The 23261-nt window shown below is 36.6% G+C and overlaps 2 protein-coding genes across 9 annotated transcripts in view; one reads left to right on the top strand and one right to left on the bottom strand.

Moving 5' to 3' along the window:
• LOC106054817 (uncharacterized) overlaps nucleotides 1-12172 on the bottom strand; it is a 29781-nt gene extending 17609 nt beyond the window's left edge. The window contains exon 1 of the mRNA XM_056004296.1: nucleotides 12152-12172. The gene's annotated coding sequence lies outside the window, so the exon portion shown is untranslated. The remainder of the gene's footprint in view (nucleotides 1-12151) is intronic.
• On the top strand, nucleotides 11818-22898 carry LOC106074720 (uncharacterized). Of its 8 annotated transcripts, XM_056004293.1 has the most exons (7): nucleotides 11818-11984; nucleotides 12975-13147; nucleotides 15023-15242; nucleotides 18110-18269; nucleotides 19077-19231; nucleotides 20243-21564; nucleotides 22601-22898. In XM_056004293.1, the coding sequence occupies exons 2-7, from the start codon at nucleotides 12995-12997 to the stop codon at nucleotides 22637-22639; spliced, it is 2049 nt and encodes a 682-aa protein (XP_055860268.1). In that variant the 5' UTR covers nucleotides 11818-11984; nucleotides 12975-12994; the 3' UTR covers nucleotides 22640-22898. The 8 variants fall into 8 exon arrangements, with proteins under 8 accessions (XP_055860268.1, XP_013091003.2, XP_013091007.2 ...); XM_013235549.2 differs by having other exon boundaries at nucleotides 20243-22898; XM_013235553.2 differs by lacking the exon at nucleotides 11818-11984 and adding an exon at nucleotides 11990-12055 and having other exon boundaries at nucleotides 20243-22898.
• Nucleotides 22899-23261: the final 363 nt, after the last annotated feature.

Here is a 23261-nt window from a genome sequence, read left to right as displayed (position 1 = left end):
TCATAAGGACCTGTGACAGGAATTTTGAGATACACGAGGAGCTACTTGAACTTTGTTTTTTACATAACATCAACAAGCGAGGATGTTTTTGAGAAATAACAGGTGATATTGCAGTACAATTTACCTTTGCTTAAGCTAGCTAGTCTAACAACGGATGGCGCACTAACCATTATGAAATGGTTTTGATGCAAAGCTACTTGCAAAAATAAGAGAGACTAATGCTAATTTTAAATTTGCCCATTTTCAGTACATCATCAAGAAACATAACGCACAAAGCAATTACAATTCCAACATTTCATAAGACTGGTTTCAGTCACTATCAATTTTATTTATGCCCGTGCCTTAAATCATCGCCAATTTTCAATGTTTCTGAATGACATTGGACACGAAATTTGCTGGCTCTCCTTGTCCTGTCATAAAGAATTGAAGAGATTTGTTGTCCTGTGTGAAGAAATTGTATTGTGTCTGAACATGAAAGGTGAACCTGTTGAACATTTCCATACTGACGAATGGGTTCAGGATTTGGCATTTGCAATTGATCTCACTGGTCACCTGCAAGACTTGAATTTGAAACTTCAAAGTAAAGACTAAATTGTCACAACTGCGTGTGATCATATTATGTGAAGGGCTTTCAAGCAAAATTACGACTGTGGATAAATCAAATATGAAGAGAAAATTTTGTTCACTTGTCAGGAACTAAAAAGATTAAATACTGCTACATCATTTGGTAAATATGTCTTACATCTGGAATCGGTAGTAGATACTTCCACTGGCTGTTTTCATGACTTCGTTTCATTCGAGCAAGAATTTTCGTTGTTTTTTCTCCATTTTCATTTGCTTCTTAAAATGCTGCTAGTAGGCCTAATGTGTAGCTAGAGCTGATAGAATAGCAGTTAGATTCCTTGTTGAAAGCGAAGAATAAAGAAGTGGCTGCGACAAAATTTAGTTATTTACCTAAACGGTAAGTTCAATTGCGGAAATTTGCAGCCAGAATTCTAGCTATTTTTGCAAGCACTGATCTCTGTGAGCAGTTCTTTTCTATAATGAAAACTACAAATCACCTCACCGTTCGAGATTATCTGATCAAAATTTGTCGTCAGTGATGATAGTGCCAGTGACAAACAAACTTCCACACGATATTAATAAACTTGTAGCCCAGAAATATGTCAAGCATCAGGACAAAGAAAAAAATGCGCAATCTTAGTAATTTTTAATTATGAAATTGTACTGCAAATTTAGCTAACTAAGGGACATGTATGCCATTAATTATTGTATTCTATTGTATTGTTTCTAATTTACATAAAACTAGTAAGCTGTTTTGCATCTGATTTTTGGCTGCGGCCCCTCAGGATACCATTTTTTATGCGGCCCATACACCTTAACGAGTTTGACATGCCTGGTCTAAACTGTCTTAATCGAATATTTTTAATTTCTAGCGTATGACTCTTTGTCTGACTCTTTCTCTGATCTTTGTCTGAATCTTTGTTCCTTGAATTTCTATCTTATACGTCCACAAAATTTATCTATATAATTCTCTTCAAGGCTCAAGACTTTGGACAAGAAGTTAAGGAAAGATCACTCTTTTATTTCTGCCTTCTTTGTGCATCCACAGTCCTGACCAGGTAACAGCTCCGTCACTAACGAGTTTATTCCTCCTTTCGCTTGAGACACAATTTGATCACTTTGGTCTATTTGAGTGATCCGAAGTTTGAGAAACGCTGCAGTAAAGATAAAGATGATCAATAATCGAAAACAGAATAATAGTAATAATAATCCAATACGGAATACTTGTACCATTTAAAAAATAAGATTACAAAGAGAATTAGTGTGATAGGTGGCCCCAGTCGGAGTCGGATCCGCCTGCTCTCTGCCATCCCCCGTCGTCCAGAATGGAGGTTTGGATACGGAAATAAATTATCTTTAACTTTGAGGGAACATCCGAAACATGTAAAACCTTTAACAGAAAAAAACAACAACAATATTTTTTACAACGCCAATGAATCTTTGAAACATTATTACTTTTGACAATCAAAACAAAATCACGTCTTGAATATTCCTTGCAAATAGGCGGATCCAACAGGGAACCGACTCCGACGGGGGCCGCCTATATTCTCTATGTTATCATGACGGTATAAGAAACTTTCCAGAAATAAACTTCTTATGTACGAATATCGTTTTATTTTTTATTTTTTTTTTTAGCTTTGAAACGATAGTTAAATAATTACAATTTATATTAAATCTTAAAATATTTAAGCATTTTGTTTTTATTAAACTAAAAATTAAAAAATAGTAGTAATCTTAGAATAATGATTTGACCGCCCCCTAAATTCGTTCGCATGCATGTAATGCACACATAGCGGCGGCCCTTGAACAGTAGGATGGATATCCAACCATTTATAGGTACATGTAGTAAAAAGTGATCTGAAATTTTTAAAATTCCTAATCTCATTTTGTAAAAAAAAATTATTTTTGAAGAAATCATTAGATTCATACCAGAAGAAAAAACCTTTAACAAACAACCAAAATGTATAGCCTTACACACACACATATCTTATAGATGTGAGCTTGCGCTCCCAGAGCTATATTTTTATATATTTTATTTTTATAGGCTAGTGCCAAACTTATTATTTGTACTTCCGCTTTTTGTGTATAAAAAGCGATGCCACGCTGTTTTAAAACAGTTCAGTGTACAGTTGACCAGTGGTCAGTACCATATCTGTCTGTGTGACAGCTGAAGATCGTTGTGGTCTGTCGTCTAATTATATTTTTATTCCTGTACCTGGGACGGCCTGTAAGTGTAGAAATATTTTATATTTTTTTACTAGATCTATACTATGTGTAAGGTAGTTATTTTATTTTCTACTTGAACTATTTGTCATAATAGTTGGCAACATGCTGTACGGAAGATGGTGGCGTCCATCAGTCCTAATAGAATATAGAATAGATCTAATATAGTTTTGCATTTATGTATTGCAGGCTATTGTTACTGCTTTTAGCTGCTTTTAACTGCTGCTTTTAGCTGCTGAATATTACTGCTTATAGCTGCTGTTTATAACTGCTGTTGTTAGAATACTGTTAGATCTATTCTAATTCTAGGCCTAGGGAATCTAGGATCTAGATGATACATATAGTGTTATTTATTTTGTTTCTGCTATTGATAGTTTTGTTATTGTTTCTGTAGATCTATTCTAGATCTAATTCTAGGGAAGCTAGTGTTACTTTGTTTCTGCTATTGATAGTTTTGTTATTGTTTCTGTAGATCTATTCTAGATCTAATTCTAGGGAAGCTTAAGCTAGTGTTATTTTGTTTCTTTATTATCGCCTTATAGTAAACTTAGTTATATTTATAGTCTGTTTCTCAGTTCTGTTCTTAGTGAATAGTAAGGTACTGAGTTTAAGAATAAGGTATTCTTGTTTTAGTGTTAGTGTTATGAGTGTAATAGTAGGATATTGTAGATCTAGACTAGTTTATTGTAGTGTGTTTGTGTAGATCTAGGTCTAGTGTAGTAGTTGTAGTGATTTTGTTAGATAGTTGGTTTGATCAGTTTGTGTTAGTTAGTTTGGTTAGTTTGTTAGTGTTTGTAGTGGTGTAGATTTAGAGGGTAGTTTATAGTGGTTAGTGTATATATTATATTTTATTATTATTTGATTACATGTAAATAAAGTTTCATTTGTTTATTTATACTAAACTAAAGTTTGTTATCTTGTTTCCATTCAGTTTAGTTTAGTATGTCTGGTTACTTAGGTGACTCTAGCCCCTTGGTCGTAGACTGATGTCACAGATGAGCCCACCCAGTAGAGCAAACATCTGCCTACTGTTGGTAAATTTTAATGTTGAGCAGCAGAGAATAGGTCCTCTCTCTCTCCCACTCGCGCCTGCCTGACCTGCTCACATAGACAACAAACGTTACTTTATAAGAGATTATTTCGTCACCATGGGCGCCCGCAAGACTTTTTGCAGGGGAGTGCAAGTTGCGACCTATGACTTTATTCGTAGCTTTAACTTACTTAACACTTTCTAGTTACGCATGTTATTAAAGAAAAGAACTGGTGCACCCACCTTTTTTCCCCTTTGTGATATTAAGAGTAGCCTACTGTTAATGCTTGTTTCATGAGATTAAAAAAATAACAGCAACTAAAGAAAAGCGAACAAACTATTTACTGTACACGTTGTTGATTTTTCAGTGCGGCCCGTGCCTCCCTACGATTAAACAACAACAGGTTGCAAACGTTGGCTGTGTCTTCTCGACGCGATCGACAAGCTGGCGATGAACGCTTATCATTCACAGTGCTGAGAGTCTTCTTCACGTTCCAGCTCTTGCACCGTGTTAGGAACCCTAACAGAAAATCCGGTTTAGGAGCCCCGTAGTCAAGTGCAGTGAAAAGTTCATTGCTCTCCGGCAAGCTCTTCATTCACCTGACCCGAAATTGCGATGGCTCTCCATCCCTTTGGATCTGATCAGTATAGAAGAGAGGGGATTGTTGACGTGAGGGTAGCCCAGCACTCGCAAATTTACCACCCAGGCTTTACCCCAGCAGTGGAGAGGTCACTCCATCTCAAGTTGCAAAGGGAAAAGATGGTCGGCCATCAACTCCTGATTAACTAATTATAGTTTCTTACAATAATAGCTTCTCCTTGCAACTGATCTTAAGAGGAAGCATTGCGGTTCAGTTTCTACTTCAAGAAGTTCATTGATTTGAAGGTGCAAAAGATTGACTAAAATTTGGTTACTCGGAATTCAGGGAGGCGGGTGCACGTACATGGTCTGCGTCAACTCAATCTGGTCTTGCATATTAACCTATGACATACATTCTGCCAAGTAAATGGATTTCCTGGATGACTCAGACAACCAATTCCATGCTCTAATAGCACTACGGGAAAAAAGGAGCTGTTACGGTCGTAGCGCAGCATGGTGCGAATGGGAAAAAAAGGTGCGAATTTGGGTATTGAACGGAAGGGATGTTAAAAACAGGAAGCCGGAAGGAGATTGACAGGATGAGAGATGAAATGTTGATGTTTACGTAACTTATTTTAATATTAAAGTATTTCTAGAATAAAACCCGAGAGTGTCTTGTTATTTTGAAGAGTCTTGTGTCTCGTAACAGGACATATGTACTAATTTGTCCTATCGTATGGAACGAGGATTGTGCCTTTATCTTTGTGTCGTTCTGAATATTTTATTAAATTTTGTTTTTGTATTTGAAGATAAAGGCTCAGTGTTTTATGTATAATTGCTACTTCACTTTTAAGTGTTCTATCCTGAAGGCTTTCTAAATTTAATGATTACTCTAGACATCACCAAAGTTTAAGAAATAATTAAATCATTAATATAAATTATTTCGTATCATCTTCTAAGTAGAACCAAAAATCTATTAAAAATTCTCTTTTAAAGACGTTTTCATGCGTGTTCACCAACACCATTCTAGAGACCATTCCCTTGTTGCAGAGGAGCGGACACATTCCTTCCGTTACAAGGTGTCTGGCTGAACACGAGGATAACTTTACGACTATCAATGTTTACAATTTAAAATATTATTGCTTGGTCCCGCTAATGAAGTTTACAGCGCTCCTGCAGATCCCCTTATTAGATGGAGAAGGGAACTAACTGCCGCTTTCATATTTTTCAAGTATACAAACACTTAATTATCTACGAAACAATATTTCTAAACAGACTAACCTTAATGAACATTCTTTACGTACATTTGTCTACTAAACATATTTATGCATTGTGTTATAATTGTAGGCTATGTCTTTAATTTTCCTTTCTTTTGGATAACATTCTTAAAACCCTCCTGCGGGTCACCGAGGGAGCCTTCAGCGTTCCTACAGAACCCTAACTGGCTAATAGGGGCGCGGTCTATTTTGTGTGTGTTTTCCACTAGTGAGCGCCAACAATAAAAGTTTGAGAAACACTGCTCATTTGCCACTTAAGTTTAGTATCGGCGTCTCCTACGTTTTTCTAATTTAACTTTTATTTGACCTGCAATATTCTTACTAGTCAATAGCGGATCCAGAACTTCGGAGTGGGGGGGGGGGGGCGATTTTTTTCCAAACCCTAACCCTAACGCCCAGTAAACCCTAACCCTAAGCATAAACGCGCTTACAGTGTACATATATTTATTAATATATACATATAAACATACTATACACATACACATATACACATATACATATAGGGCCTACATAATATAAACATACTCTGTCCTATAAAGAGAAAGCATCAGGACTGGTTTGATGAAAACAGTACTGGGATCAGAAAACTATTAGACGAAAAGCACAAGCTCCACAAATCATGTCTTAACAACCCAAACTCCCAGTCCACTAAAGATGCATTCACTAACATCCGCAAAAATGTGCAAAAACAGCTACGCCAAATGCAAGATACCTGGCTTAGCAAGAAAGTGGAAACAATACAGGAATTTGCTGACAAGCACGATATGAAGAACTACTACCATGCCATAAACGAAATCTATGACCCACAAAGTCAGGCTCATCCCCTCTATTAAATGCTGATGGGACAATCCTATTGACAGATAAGGAAGAAATCCTAAAACGCAGGGCAGAGCACTTCGAAAAGGTTCTCAATACACCTTCCAACATAAATAAAGCGGCCATAGACAGGCTACAGCAAGTACCAATAAATGAAAAAATGGATGACCCCCCTACGCTAAAGGAAACCGATCTTGCCATTCAACAGCTCGCAAGCGGAAAAGCCCCAGGAGCTGACTCCATTCCCGCAGAGGTCTACAACAAAGGTGGATTAGCCCTGATTGAAAGACTTCATAAGCTCTTCTTAATTATGTGGGGAAAAGAGTCAATACCACAAGACTTTAAAGATGCCAAAATTGTTCAAGCGAAAAGGAAACCGCCAGATCTGCGACAACCACAGAGAAATATCTCTTCTCTCTATTGCTGGGAAAATCCTTGCACGCATCCTACTAAATCGGCTCATGCAACACTTAGAATATGGTCTACTACCAGGAAAGCCAGTGCGGCTTCAGAAAAGAGCGTGGAACCATTAACATGATCTTTGCAGCAAGGCAGCTCCAGGAAAAATGCCAAGAACAAAATGCCGACCTGTTCTCAATATATGTCGACTTAACAAAGGCATTCGACACTGTTAGCAGAGAAGGACTCTGGAAGATCATGTCAAAGTATGGCTGTCCACAAAAATTCATAACCATGGTGAGACAATTTCATGATGGCATGAAGGCTCGTGTCCAAGAAAGTGGAGAACCATCAGAGCCCTTCGAAGTATCAAACGGGGTAAAACAAGGCTGTGTCCTAGCACCTACACTGTTCATTATCATGTTCTCCGCTATGCTGACAGATGCATTCACTAATAGAGAAAACAACGGGATAAATATATCATACAGATTTGATGGTGGCCTATTCAACCCGAGGCGGCTTAAAGCAAAATCAAAAACAAATGCAGCAGTAATCAGAGACTTGCTATTTGCTGACGACTGTGCCCTAAATGCCTGCTCTGAAAACGATCTGCAGAGCATCGTCAGTGACTTCTCAAGAGCATGCTCAGACTTTGGCCTTACCATCAATACGAACAAGACTGAAGTCTTATATCTACCTGCTACTGGGAAAGCCTACTCGGATCCAAGCATTACTATAAATGGACAGGATATAAACGCAGTGGACAAATTCACATATCTTGGCAGCACACTCTCCAGAAATGGAAATATCGATAGTGAAATCGACCTGCGTATCGCCAAGGCCATTGCATCCTATGGCAGACGGTCTACAAATGTCTGGAACAGACATGGTATCACCACAAACACCAAGCTAGGGGTCTATAGAGCCGTCATCCTCCCTACATTGCTCTATGCCTCAGAAACATGGACAGTGTACAGTAAACATGCAAAGAAACTAAACCAATTCCACATGACATGTCTGAGAAAAATACTAAATGTCAAATGGCAAGACAAAATACCAGATACAGAAGTCCTTCGAAGAGCGTGTCTGCAAAGCATCCACACAATCCTGATGCAGTCCCAGCTGCGATGGGCAGATCACGTCTACAGAATGGAAGACCACCGCATCCCTAAACGACTCTTGTATGGCCAACTAAGCGAAGGCAAGCGCTCGCAAGGTGGGCAAAGAAAGCGCTTCAGGGACACCCTCAAAGCTTCTCTGAAGGCGTTCAGCATAGACCCTGGCACCTGGGAGACAGAGGCACACGACAGAGCATCATGGCGTCACGCTGTGAAAACTGGCGCACAGATTGCTGTGGAAAAACGAACAACGCTGGCAGAAGAAAAACGCCAGAAAAGAAAAGCAAGACAAACGACACTAGCTCCAGCTGGAATAACCTGCCCAGTGTGCGGCCGAACATTCCGGGCTCACATAGGTCTCACCAGCCACATGAGGAGGCATAAAACCCCAGTGCAAAGCCCTCAGCCCCCTGGATGACAAAGTGGTCATCATCGAACCACGATGGACGAACTATATATATTAATATATATTGTTACAAATGACCAGTGACAGAAAGAGGTTAACGTGTGACCCCGACGAGATAACACAGCAGCGGGTGTTCCCTGGAATGTACATGTATAAACAGAGACAGGATGTGACGTGTCCTTACATGTTATTCCAAAAGGTACTAGCAATGTCCAGTGACAGATAGAGGTCACAACTTGTGACCCCGGCAAGATGACACTGCAGCCAATGTTTTCTGGAATCTACATGTATAAACAAAGACAGGATGTGACGTTTCCTCACGTGTTATTCCAGAGGATACTAGCCGTGTTTGTGCAACTTTGGACAAGCGATTAGGGACTCTATATAAGCCAGAGAGTTAATGTGAAAGTCAGTCGTATGGAGTCGTGAGTGAGCCGTTACAGTCGATACAGACTATGTAAGACGTGTGCGGCTCTGTGGGAGAGAAATGTGTACGACTCGATGCAAGTTAACTAGGGTAGAGTTAACTGGAGTGGACTACTGTCGTTAAAGTCTATACAGCGAACTACAGTGGACTTGAGCCGTTACAGTCGATACAGTCGATGTAAGACGTGTGCGGCTCTGATTCGGTAGACTTGAGTACGACTTAATTAAACTTTGGGAGACCTGGAGCGACACTGGGAAGTGTGTCGTTGGTCTGTTCTGTGGAATACGGCTCGAGGAAAGTTGAGAAGAGATGAATTGCAACGAAGTGAAGAGATGAATTGCAACGAAGTATAGCTAACTGTAAACTGACAGATATTGTACAGTCTTCTACGCTACATGTTACAATAACGAATTGTTAGAGTTAATAGTCATTAAAGTTATAGGAAACTGAAAGTTTAGTCGTCAAGTTCTTTGCTGTGTTTTTATTTGTGTGCCAACTAATACATCTAGCCAGAAGATTCAGAAATACGTAACAATATATATATATATATATATTAGAATGTTTAAAAAAAGCAGTGTTTTTCAACCTTCGGCGAAAAAAGCGGACAAAATCAGCCACATTGAGGCCTTTCTCTTGACAGCTAGGGGGTCTGGGGGAGCGCTGTAAGCTCCCCCAGTGAGGATCGGGGCGAATCCCCGACGCCAAAATCGTTTTTTTTTTTGCTTTCTTCACTGCAGAACCGCATTCTCATGACATCCACAGCTCATTATTTATCCTATTCAAAAAAGGATCTTTTGAAAAATGTTTTACTTGAAAATATTCTAATATGAATTTATAGGCCCTTACTACATTGCAAATACAGCCGATTTGTTCCTTGAAAAAATAAGATAACACATATTATTTCGAGTAATGCTTTGAGGATCGCAGTCGAAAAAAAATTATTTGAAAAAAAAAAAGCCATGTTGAGGCCTTTCCCTAGATAGCTAGGGGGCCTGGGGGTCTGAGACCTTTCTCCTGACAGCTAGGGGGTCTGGTGGAGCGCTGTAAGCTACTTCTGTGGGGATCGGGGCGAAGCCCCGACGCCAAAATCGTTTTCATGCATTCTTCACTGCAGAAACGCATTTTCCTAACATCTACATCTCATAATTCATCCTATTAAGTGGAAGTGGGAGGAGAAATTAAGTGAACCAATTAGATTTTAGTATTCAAGCATAAATTGTGAGTTATTGTCCCAATTATTTTTTTACAACAGAAAAATATCATTTTGAGTAATGGTTCAAAACATGACTAGGAAAATAATATTTGGGTTCAAACCTCATCTCAATTGTTACTCTTATAATGAGAAATTTTGTATGAATTCTAAATTTTCCAAAACAAAGTCTTTCTTAAAATAACTAAGATAAAGTCGTATACAATGACATAAACTCTGTCACCACATTTGACTTTTCTGTTTTAAAACGTCATCTTTTCATCTGGAAAGGGGAGAGGGCGGTAGAGTGAAAACGTTAATTCTCGCTCCTTTTTATAATTTCTGCTAATGATTGCATTTGGCATTAAAGAATAGGGGTGGGGCCACTCGATAAAAGAATTCAATTTATAACAAATATAAATTATATTAGTGACACTTTTTTTTTATTTTGTAATTTCTTAACTAAAATACAAAAAAAAAAGTATTGGTTTGTCCGATGGGTGGAAGGCGATCGCATGTATCGCCCCTCCCACCTGGAAAAACCCTTTTTCATTTTATATTTACTTATAAAATTTGAGATCAGATCGTGTGTCCGACATTATATACAAATGGATTAAAACATCAATATATATTTTATATTATATAGATATTCAACTAATTTTGTTCAAAAACTATGATTTCTCCATAAAAAATAGGACCGCCCCACCCCATTCAGAGGGCTAGAGTGGGGAGGGCAGCAGAAGCTATCGTCCCCCCCTCCACCTCACCGAATCGGCTAAGATTCCAGAAGTGTAGCAACATAATATAAAAATTATATTGTAATTCAACTAATTTTGTTCACAAACTATGATTTCTAATAAAAAGTAGGACAGCCACCCCCCACTCAAAGGGTTTAGGTTTGAAGGGCTACATATGTTCGCCCCCCCCCCAATCGGCTAACAGGGGAACGACATAATATAAAGATCGGTTAAAATATCAATAACAAGTTTTAATTATATAGATATTTAATTGATTCCGTTGACAAGCTGTGATTTCTACAAATAAATTGGACCCCCCCCCCACTCGAAAGTTTATGGTTGGGGGGGGGGCGGGATTGATGCCATCGCCACCTCCCCATCCCACCAAACCACCAACATAATAGAGGGGGGGGGGCGAAATCATCTAAAAATAGGTTGAAATATAAATAGTTAGTATATATTATTAACATAACTAATAAATTCGTATAGAAATTGTGTGATTTCTTTACTATAAGTCGTCCGCCCCCCCCCGGTCGGCCGAGTGGGGGGGGGGCGATCTCCCCTACCGCCCGCCCCTGGATCCGCCAGTGTTACCAGTAGATAAAGTGTAATTGCAGACCCTCGGAGAATGACTTTCTGAAGTTCAGAAATGCAGAAAAAAAAAACATCAACACTTTGCGGCCGGGCTCCGCCCATGACCCCGATGCATGGGCTTTCAGCGCTCTCCCCAAAAGTCTATACGAAGAAAACAGCTTTAGTTGATAGTATCTGTGTTGCTAATTTTAATAATTTTACACTGTAATATTTGTAATAAATAACGAAGTTTTAAAATAGAATATAAACTCATCTAAGAGTTGTGTAACAAACAATTAATGCAGGTAACCAGCTCACTGGTTCAATAAAAAAGAATAAAGCAACGATAGTTGTTATTAGGGGGCAAAAGGGAGTGGGGTGACACCGATAACCGCACCGAGTGACACCAACCCTAGTGACGCCACTGATACAGGCCTAAATTTATTACGCCTGGTGTGATGTCCCTTTCAAGAGGTTACGTGTCTGACGCCGCTGGTCGGCGGCCACGTAGAGCACTATTAGCCATGTTATAGCCAACCCGATCTCACAGAGGTCACGTTGTAGCCAGCTGTTTCTTGTGTGTAAAAAAAAATTGTGTGGGCCTAGCCGTGACCTCCGTGACGAAGGCGCCGGCCTAGCCTCCTAGTGTGTACTGTGTGTTTGTTTTTGTGCTGTACGTGTGCTGTGTTGACGCATGCCATAGTTTTGACTGAAGTGTAAAAGTCTAATCATTTGCCTTGTAGTATTAAATCTATTTTAATAATTTTAAAATCTAAATATATCTAGATTCTAGATAGATCTATCTAACTTACTAGTCTATACCAAATTAGGCTTTTATTTTATACTAAAGATCTAGATCTAGATTCTAGATAGTATTATCACGTTTTGTTGACTTATTTTTGAGACAAAAACACATATGCACATTTTCAAGTATGATTTTGGTTCCCTTTCCTTTGTCTAAAAATGTGTATTACATTGTTAACTAATCGGTTAAACTTCCCATCGACTAGGCATAGATGTATACAGTATAGACTAGATCTATATGATATATCTAGAAAATAGATTGATAGATCATAGGGATAAGTGTACATCTTAAAATGGTTTAGTTTAATAGAGTTTATAGAGCCGTCGTTAGGGGGGATACGGCGATACAGAGCTTGACCAACCTAAACTAACTAAACCTAGAATGCCTAGATAATTAGATCTAGATCTAAAATCTAACTATCTAAGTCTAGACTATAAAATTGTATAAAATAATTTTAAAATATACAGTGTTTGGGCCCAGACAGATCGCTACAACATTGCCAGCTTTGTCATCCCATGTCACTTATGCTGGATCAAGGCTGAGCGTTTGGTTTTAGTGTGCTGTAATATCGACTAGGCATACTGCAGCCAAACCTTTCTCTGACTGGGTGGTATATCTATAAATATAAAATAGATAGATCTAGATCTATATCCAAATAGCTTATACTTAGATCTATATTATATTAAAATAGTAAATAGATCATACCGTAGAGACGTATTCTAGATCTAGATATTTTTTTTTCTTTTAAAAGATGAGATATAATCTATTTAATAGTGTTAAACATTTTGTCTATTTTTTTTAACTCATTGAATATAATTATAAATATCTAGAATCCACATCTAGATCTACAATGGTGAACAAATGTTGTGTCCCATTTTGTAAGGGAAATTACAATAAAGAGACAAAAGCACATGTTTTCCAATTCCCTAAAGATGAAGACTTAAAGAAAAAATGGCTAGAGGCAATACCTAGGAAGGATTTCACACCAACAGGATACTCTAAAGTAAGTTAATAATAGTCATAGAGATCTTTCATCTCATCTGTACTGTCTTAGCTTTTCTTAGGGGTGCTGTGCATAAATAAAAAAAAGTAAGTTTCCCCCTTTCAGACCTTGTGATCTATGGGGCAGATGATGTATTAAAGCCTAGACTTTAGTAAAGGTAATCTGTTTCGATGGCAAGCGGTTAATGAGCAGGGTGTCATGTGGCCAGCACAACCACCAGCCACCTTTACTTTCCCCAACTAGTGTCAGGTACCCATTACGGCATTAGAGTTTGGTGGACTCGGGGTCCTTCTTTAAAAATTCTGAAATTAAAAATCCCAGTCTTCACCTAGATTTGAATTCGAGGCCACTCGGTTCGGAAGCCAAGTGCTTTACAGCTTAGCCACATCTCCTCTTCAAATGACGTTTAGCTTACTATATCTACATAAGATAAATATATAAAGTATTATAACACAAGTAGTATTGTATTTTTTCTAAAATTCTGTTGATGATTAGCATTATTTTTGATAGAGCTAGTGTTTATATTTTTAGGACTTCTTTGTCTATTAATAATTATCCTATCCTTGGGAGTAGCTAGGGTTTTTGTCTTTGTACATTTTGTTTGTTCTTTTTGTTGCGTACACACATGCGCCAAGTATTTTTTCCACTCGGTATTGGTAAAAAATGTAAAATGTTTTACATAATTCGGATGTTCCTTCAGAGTTGAAGATAGTTTACTTCCTAGTCCAAACCTCCCGCAGGATGACGGGGGATGGGAGCGGGCAGGGTTTGAACCCTCGACCGTCGATAAATCAGAACGACAGTCCAGCGCGCAAACCGCACGACCAGGCAGCCATCCACGTAATTTTAAAACCACATTTTCTGAGGTGTCAACAGCTCTGTTTCCTGCTATTCTTCTAACAAAAAAGTGCAGGTCAGGTATCAAATCTGCTATTAACTGCAATCTGTTACCAGTGACTGGTAGAAAAACAGATCAATGTGTCAAATATTTTATTTGAGGGGTAGGGGGTTGAAAAACTCAAAACCCTACATTGCTCGTTCATGCTTAATTAAATTTTTAAAAATTCTACCTCATCACCCCTGGAATCAGGTGACACAAATTTTTATTTAGTTTTTCTGTTGTAGGCAAAATTTTCTTCTATAATGGAACTCAGCATCTTTTATGCGGGAGGGGTGGTTGACCACGTCCCCCCTCTTCGCTTGCAATATTTGGTAATTGTAGTTTTGCTTTATTTTTTAAGAAAATAATATATAGGGGGGGGGGGGAAAGGAGGGTGTGAAATTCAGCCCACTCCCCTCCCTGGCTACATTCAAGAAATTAGGTGATTGTGGTTGACCCTCCCCCCCCCCCCTCCCCTGCCAGGTATTATCATGGAATTTGATAACTGTATTTTGCTAAACTTTGGCTTTTAATTTCCCCCCCCCCCCCCCCTTTCCCCCATACCTCTCATGGAATTTGGGAACTGTAGTTTTGCTTTAGTTTTTTAATTAGGAAAACTACTCATGACTTAGCAGAGTTAAATCTCAATCTAAATTTACATGTATGACAAGATAAACATAAATATAAATGTAGGACACAATTTTCTTTTTGGCAGGAACATCTGTAATTTATAAAAAAAAAAAAAGATATATGTACTGACTCATTTCTTCATTGAATTGATTAGATCTATTTGATGTCTGATTGTAAAATGTTAAAACTTGAACTTTTAAATTTAGATTGATTATTAAATTGTAGAATAGAAGAGTAGGAATAAAAGAAAAAGTTATTGGGTATGAAAGACCTAGATAGTACAGACCACATTCTGCTATACTAGCTTATTTCATATCAAATTATGCAACGTCACATTCATGACTTTTCGTTTGTTTAACTTTCAGATCTGCCATAAACATTTTAAAGAAGAAGAGATTTTGTGGGTGGACTCCATGTTTGATTTTAAAGCTGGAAAGTTAATTACAGCTCCACGGTCAAAACCAAAACTGAAAGAAGGCTCAGTGCCATCAAAATTCCCCATGCTCAGTCATAGTATTACTGCCAATAAGCCTATTACAATCCGACCTAAATCTACTGGTACTGTTACTCCAAAACATAGAAAAGGTGAGTCTTGTTCTGAAAAGAAGAAAAATTTAATCGTACGAAAGGTTTGTATGCTCTATAAGTGATTCAAACACACTTTTAACAATTTACTCCCAGGAACAGTGTGATTATGATTTACTCCTCTAGCCTTAGCAAAAATGGCTTGTCAAAGTTTTTTATATTAAATGCTTCAACATCACTTCGTGATTTGGCAATTTGAACATAAAAAAACAACAACAAACACTTTTCATTAAAACACATTAAACACATTAATAGTGCAGTGTTTCACATGACTACGCAAACCCAGTGGCGACCTCCATATTTTCTGGCATTTCATGCAGACAAAGCCGTTGTCCGCTGGTGGTCTATTTAAGTTTTCTTCTGTCATCTGCACCTGTCTTCAGCAGACTTTGTGAGAGCTCTCCAATTGTCTCTCTCAGTGGCCATTTGCTGCCAGATACTTTCCTCTATGCAGTGAAGTGGCATCATATACATTTCCTTAAAATCATTGTGCTAAGTTTGATAATGTGTCGAAAATTGGGTTTACGTAACATAATGCATTTCTTCTACTGGATAACCTGCATGGTTAGCTATATGAATAATTTACTTTATGATTTTTAAAACTATTTAGTATACTAAATGACACTTGAAATTGGATTTTTTTTATAACATGAAAAAAAAATAATGCTACCATATAGGCCTTGATATTCATATAAAAGGCTTGTCAAGATCCCTCATCAATGAACTATTCGACTGAGTCCAAAACGATTACTTGTAGAATGTTTTTATAAACAGCTATCACCTGAATTTGACATTCTCCAAAATCTGTTTCTATATAGAAGCAACTATTGTATCATCTGCATATTCTCATCAGATTCGGTTTCACTCCTAGCCATGTTCTCGGGCATATGGTATTAAATGTACAAATCAAACTCCTTATCTTCAATTCTTTTGTCCAGCCACCTTATAAGGTCATTTGCTGCTTTCTTAATAACTTGTAGATTCTGTTCAAATGTCTACATCTTGGAGTTGACTAAACACACAATTTCATAATTCTCTACAAAAGGCTATCTCCCCTTAGCTTTTTACACCATATTCTTTACACAAGACTTATCTCTCTTAGCTAACTGCTAAAACTGCATATTCTAAATTAACTCTTTACCTTTGTAATTTTTTTTTCCACGTTCTGACAGAATTGTTCATTTTTCACATTTATACATTCTATCCTGTTATCATCAAACTTCAATGACATCTTTGTTTGTAATCAGAAAACGTTACTATTGGTAAAGAATTATTGGGTAATGTATGTTCGTTTTATAAAGCACAAATTGAAGTTTATAAAACCAGAAATTAATTTAATTTAATAAGGTCAAATCAACAATGATATCGTTAATTAGGAGAGAAAGAGTTAAAACAAAATTAATAAATAACGACTAATTTTATTAATTAATTGGTGGATTTTTTTAATTGATTCATATATTGTTCATGAGCTTGTATGTAAAATTTGATGACCAGTGTGGAAGTGGTAAAAAAACCAATTGCAAGAATACAAAGATCCAAGAAAAATACAGAGTAAAGTGGTAGAAAAATACAGATGGATTTAATATAAGTGTTGTAATAAAAATGAATTTAATAAAAGCCTAAATGCTGCTAGTAAAAACATCAGCGGCAAACTAACCACACTTGGGCATCTATTTGAGAAATCTGTGGCATTTTACATCTCAAGAGATGATCTTTTCCCTTATCAACTTCTTGTGTGAAGCCAATCTTTGATACACAGCTGTGTCACAGGTTGGCCATCTGTAATGACCAGGCGGCTTGTACTTTCACCTTTCTTTCTACTCCTGTTGTGTAGGGCATCTGCAATCTGGAACCCTTCCTTTATGCTGGCTCTCCATGTAGATCTATCCAGTGCCACTTTTTTCCTAACTGTTCGTGTTGATTTTGAAGAGCTTCATGTCATGTTTACATTCATCAATATTCCTTAAAATAGATGACAGCGGCTCTCCTGCATTCTGTTAGATCACCATACAGAATGTCTTGTCTTCTATAAATGTGACCAAGCCAGCCAAGGCATCTGCTGCTGATAACTGAATGGATGTCCTGGCACCCTGCTCTTCATAGCACTTTCTCATTGCTAATTTTATCTTGTCACCTTATTGAGAAATACATTTCTTTTAAAGCTATAAAGATTTAAATCCTGAAAAGAACACCCTCTGAGCCTCAATTGTTAACACTTTAACATCACCTAGAAGATACAAAACAGGGATAAAAAAATTTAACAGTCACACAAACTCTTTTGTTCCATTCCATAAATTCCAATTTGATGACTTGATTGGTATCAGAGTTGCATTACCTTCCTAAACATATACAGCTCAAATTCCCTGATATTTTGCTGGAGGATTGGGTAAGAATGTAATAATCTTAATTTTTGAAGGCATTTCCAAAACATTTCTTTAATTGTAAAATAATACAGCAATACTGTTAAAGCCTATTATCATTTTTCATTGCATCTATTAATACATCTATATAGAAATGTAATTCCAAATAGTGTTTAATCTAGGTTCTTGACACTTGACAAAACAATAAAGTTGTCTGTAGGGTGTTAGTGTTTAGTCTAGGTTCTAGACACTTGACAAAATGATAAATCTGTTCTGTAGAGCGGTAGTGTTGTAACCAACTTATTTGATGCTGGCCTTAAGTTGTATTTTGTATTTTATGTGCTTCAAACTGTCAACATTAAAATCTTAATTGGTAAGGAGAGATCAAATCTCATCATCCACTGCTGTCATGCAATTTATCAATAAACTTCTGTATTATGTTTTGAAACATTTGATAAGTGTTGATCATTTATTTTACTCCTTTTTTTTTTAATATTCTTTTTTCAGTCTGTTTAGAACCACTTGAGGTCTTCACTAGCCCAAGTAGTGTACCCCCATTAAATCTACCCTATCCAAATAGTGTACCTGTACTTGCTCTATACAATCCAAATAGTGTACCTGTTGTTGCTCTGCACAATCCAGCTGTTGAACAAGGTGGCTCAGAAAGGTATGATTTAAAATTATATTTTTATTAAAATACTATCCAGATATTACTCGCTGCCTGCGGGTCTTAATTTACATGTCATGATATAGTGTATTAGAAACAATTAAACAAAATGATAATGTTATAAGTAAAGCAAATGCATGAATTTAAAAATATTATGAATTGAGCTAAAATAAAAATAGGTATCAACCTAAATCTTGTTTTTAATCAAAACATAGGCTTGTGTATAGATCTATATTTAGAAGCACGCGATATATCAAGAATAGAGCTATTGGGCTAAGTTGCAGCTATAGCGAACGAATGTATGTAAAAATGCTTTACAAACGCACATTTGAAGGTTAATTTGATTAAATTAAAAAATGAAATGAATGGACTGCATATTTTGTATGTTCATGTGTTAAAGTATAAAGTAGATCTGTCATCTTAGAATTAGATCAAGAGTTAGAGTTTGATCTAGGCTTCGGAGATTTTCTTTCTGTGCAAGCGTGGAGCCTTTGCTCTGTGCATGCGTAACCTTTTTGCCTTGTCTCATGTAAACATGGCTATATGACCTAGACACTTGAAATACTAATGCTTTCATAGAGTTGGTCAACTTTTTTTTTTTTTTGAGGGTCTTAAGCTTGTTTTAAGTCTACTTGACATACGTTACTGTTCCAGTTAGTATGCAAGGAACATTTATGCCAAGTTTTATCAAACGGTTTTGATTTCTATGCAGGACATACACCCATCCATACATACCCCTTACTTTCTGCTTTATAGTATAGATTAGCAAACACATTTTTTGAACCAACATATTATATATTGTTGCAGGCAGAAAAGAAAGAGACATGAAATATCACCAGCAGTTTTTACAAATTCTTCTACCTCAAAGTATGATCAAGAACCCAACAGTTTGGAGGACTCAACTAGTTCATCATTTTCTGACACTGATCAAAAACAGAATATTTGTCTGCTAGAACAGGAAGGTAATGATTGTACATGATTTATAAATATTTCCCAATTTAAGAAGCCATTGCAATAAATATTTTCAACTCCATTGTTATTAGAAACTAAACTGGTTCAAGGAAGGGGATGTAAATCTTTCACCTGTAAATGCTTAATTTCTGCTACTTAGTTGTATGTTCTTTTTTAAATATTATCAATACGAGATTAGATGTAACTGATTTAGCTGTAAAACAAAGTTATTTAAATTTTAACTATTTCAAGGATGGCCAGTAAACAAAATTCTCTAAGGATTTACTTTAAAATGTAATTCATATTTATAACACTTGTTATTTTCTTTTTTTTTTCTTTTTCACTTTTCTTCATCCAAATTATTGTATTGTTTGGTCTTAATGGTTTCACAAGCTAATACACTAGGATCAGTAAGACAGACTAGTGAGTGTAGATTCAGTATTGTCCTGAATCCTGTAGACCTACTGCTTAGAGTTCACAGTCCTAATCATTCAAAGTCCAGATCACAAATGATGCTGAAAGCAACAAAAAGTATGCAAAGTGTATGTCAAGAGTCTCAAGTCCTTCTTGACAAATAATTAGTTTATTGATAGAACTTACAAGTCAGAGTCATTTCAAGTTCAAATCAAATTCTGTCTTTGGTCATAGTCATTTAAGATCAAGTCATATTCTGTCTTTGGTCATAGTCATTTAAGATCAAGTCATATTCTGTCTTTGGTCAGTCATTTAAGTTCAAATAAAATTCTGTCTTTGGTCATAGTCATTTAAGATCAAGTCATATTCTGTCTTTGGTCAGAGTCATTTAAAATCAAGTCATATTCTGTCTTTGGTCAGAGTCATTTAAGATAAAATCATATTTTGTCTTTGGTCAGAGTCATTTAAGATCAAGTCATATTCTGTCTTCTAGGCATCTTTAAGTTAATCATAAATAATGGGGCTAGGAAAAAGAGAATATTACACCATCCACTATTTAATTATATCATAATGCTAAACTGATATGAATTATTATTCATATTTTTCAGGGACAGATAATAATCCACCTAACATTGGGATTTTGGCTCCAGATGAGATAAAACTAGAACCAGAGGAACCTGTTCCTAATCAGAATGAATTGCAAATAGATCAAATGAAATACAGAAGGAAAATAAAAACACAGGCGCAGAAACTTATCAGGAACAGAAAATGTGGGAGCTATAAAGAAACAGAAGTTCATTGCCAGACAGATATAAGTTGCTTTGATATGAAATCAATTCATATATTATCTAAACTAGATGCTAAGTATAAATCAATTCACACATCAACTATTCTAGATTCTAAAGGTTTAGATGCATTGGTGGAACAAAATAGCCAGATGAAGTCATTTATTCATGCTGTTCATTGTGAGTCTGGTCTTAACCCTACCCCAGCACCTAAGGTCACCGCCAGCACAAATGTTAATTTCCAACTACAGGAAGTCAGTTTATCCCAACCTAGTGAACCACAGAGAAAAAAAAGCATACGCTTGTTTCTGTTAGCAAGTGCATTGGTTAACAATGACGAGGCAACTAAATACTACACTGGGTTGCCAACCTATGACACATTTCATACAGTGGTACACCATGCAAGCAAGTATGTGCCCCCTGGCAATGTGAAGCTCGCTCTGGAAGATGAAGCCTTTATCGTCCTTGCTAAACTGCGTCTGAACCTCGGGCTTGAAGACTTTAGCTATAGGTGTGGTTTAGGTGTTGAGTCAATCAAATCAATATTCCACACTTGGCTTGAAGCTCTGTACTTCACTCTTGGTGGACAGGTCCTGTGGCCTGAAACCAATGAAGCCCAATTTCCAAAAACTGTTAGTGATTCCCTTTTTGAAAATGTGAAATGTATCATTAACTGTGTAGAAATTTTTATTGAAAAACCCAGGGGCTCACTGGCTAGAGATCAAACCAGTTCATCATATAAAGGCCTTCATTCCATTAAGTTCTTGTTAGCTTTTCATTCATCCGGCTCTGTCATCTATTTATCATCCAGTTGTGGTGGAAAGGTCAAGGATAAGCAGATCATACTTGAATCTGATTTATTGGACAAACTTACTGGTACTAAAATATTAGCTGATCGTGAATATGAGATCACAGAGGAGCTCAAAGAGCGTGGCGTGGAGCTAATTATTCCAGTTTTTCCCAAAGAAAGTCACCTTTTGTCTGCTGAAGACAAGGAACAGTCTCTGAAAATGTCCAAAATGAAGAAACACATTCAGCAAGTCATGGCACAATTAAAGGATTTCAAAATTTTACGAGAAATTCTTCCAGTTAGCCTTGTTCATTTACACAATCCAAAATGTGATACTCCAACCATAGAACAAATGGTAAGAGTAGTTTGTGGAGTTATTAACATGAATCATTCAAAAGCCTGATATGAAAAAAATTCAATAATATTTTGTTAATGCATTGACTATTTAAAATTGAGTTTTGTTGATTATTGTTGTATTTGTTTGTTTTACATGCTTCGAATATTACCTCCTAGCCCAAACTTACTGCAGGATGGTCGGGGATGGGGACAGAGCAAGGCTTGAACCCAGGACCATCGAGATGACGGTCCAGAGTGCATACCAAATAACCAGGCAGCCATCCACACAAGAGTAAATTTCTATACATATATTTTATGATATTAATGAACTTTTGGACAAAAGATAGTTGCAGAGCTCAATAGAAGTTGTGTAGCCAATATAAAGACCATTTTACCATTCCTAACTTTTTCTATCTTTAAATACAATGCCCACCTTACAAACATGTTTTACTAAATTTTCTGATAGTCTGTGCCTGATGCATTTATTTTTAAAAATAATTTTTAGGCTGTATATACAAAGACAACAAATTAATTAATATGCTGAAAGATTAGAAACAGTAAGAATTGTCAATATCTTTGGCCTAAAATTCTGTTCTTGGATCAGAGTGAATTATTTGGTGCTGTACCATGGGCCCAAAGAAACGGATAGGGGATAATTTAAGTTCACATACCATGTTCATAGCCTTGAACAAATGTAAGGAACACAATTTTGGGTTCATCTTGCTTCCCTATAAATCGACTGACGAAGGCCAGCACCTTGAGGTACCCAGTATCATTGTTTGCTCCTCTGAAAAGAGAATGGCCAAGATTGTTAGGAAGATAAAATGAAACTTCCTTCATCCACCTCACAAGAAAATGTTTTCTGCAATGCTTGGCTCTGTAATAGATGGAATGGAGACGAGATGTGCAGAAAACTTAATTTCTGGTTTCAGAGCCTGTGGCATTCATCCACTTGATCCAAGTGTTACAAAAAAAATCCCTGCCACAGAAAATCAGACTGAACACAGTGTTTCAGAGGTTGTGCTAAACTACTGAACTGTAAATCTTTTCCCCAGACATATAGAGCTGGCACTGGGAAAGGAAACACAACATAACAAATATTGTTCCACCAGGCTAATCAATCAGTGTGGAAGAGTAAGTTCAGATAGGCAACACTATACACCAACATCACTTGTACCTGTAAAAGACATACAGGTAGATGAAATTCAAAGTGCCTGTACTGACATTGATTCTTCACATCATTTCTGATTCAGAGATGAGTAGTTACTTTCTTGACAAAGAAATGTTGGAAAAATATTTTCAAAGTTAACTTTCCATGTTAAAAATAAAGTATGTATTAAAACATAAAAATTTCTGTGCTTTTATATCTTTAAATTGTTGTCATAATCTTTAAATAAAATTATGTTTATCTATTGACCTTCTAGAATACATTTAAGAAAATAAAATTTGAAGGTGAACTCACCCCATTTTTTGAAAATAAAAAAAATCATTTAAGCCCTAAAAAAAAATAAATATTTTCCATATAATATTCTGACTTTATTTAATGATCACAGTACTGGCATCCACTGTGCGGGAAAAAGAAGTTTATAGTAGTTTAAGTGTACTTTAAATATATGAAGATTAAATTTCACAGCATTGATTTTTGTCTTAGGGGACATGGTGGCTGAGTTGTAAAATATGTAGGTTCTGGTTACTGTCTTGGAGCCAAATTCAGGT

This window comes from Biomphalaria glabrata, chromosome 11 (assembly GCF_947242115.1).
Source record: "Biomphalaria glabrata chromosome 11, xgBioGlab47.1, whole genome shotgun sequence".
NCBI lineage: Eukaryota > Metazoa > Mollusca > Gastropoda > Planorbidae > Biomphalaria > Biomphalaria glabrata.
This window is presented reverse-complemented; position numbering and strand designations above follow the sequence as displayed.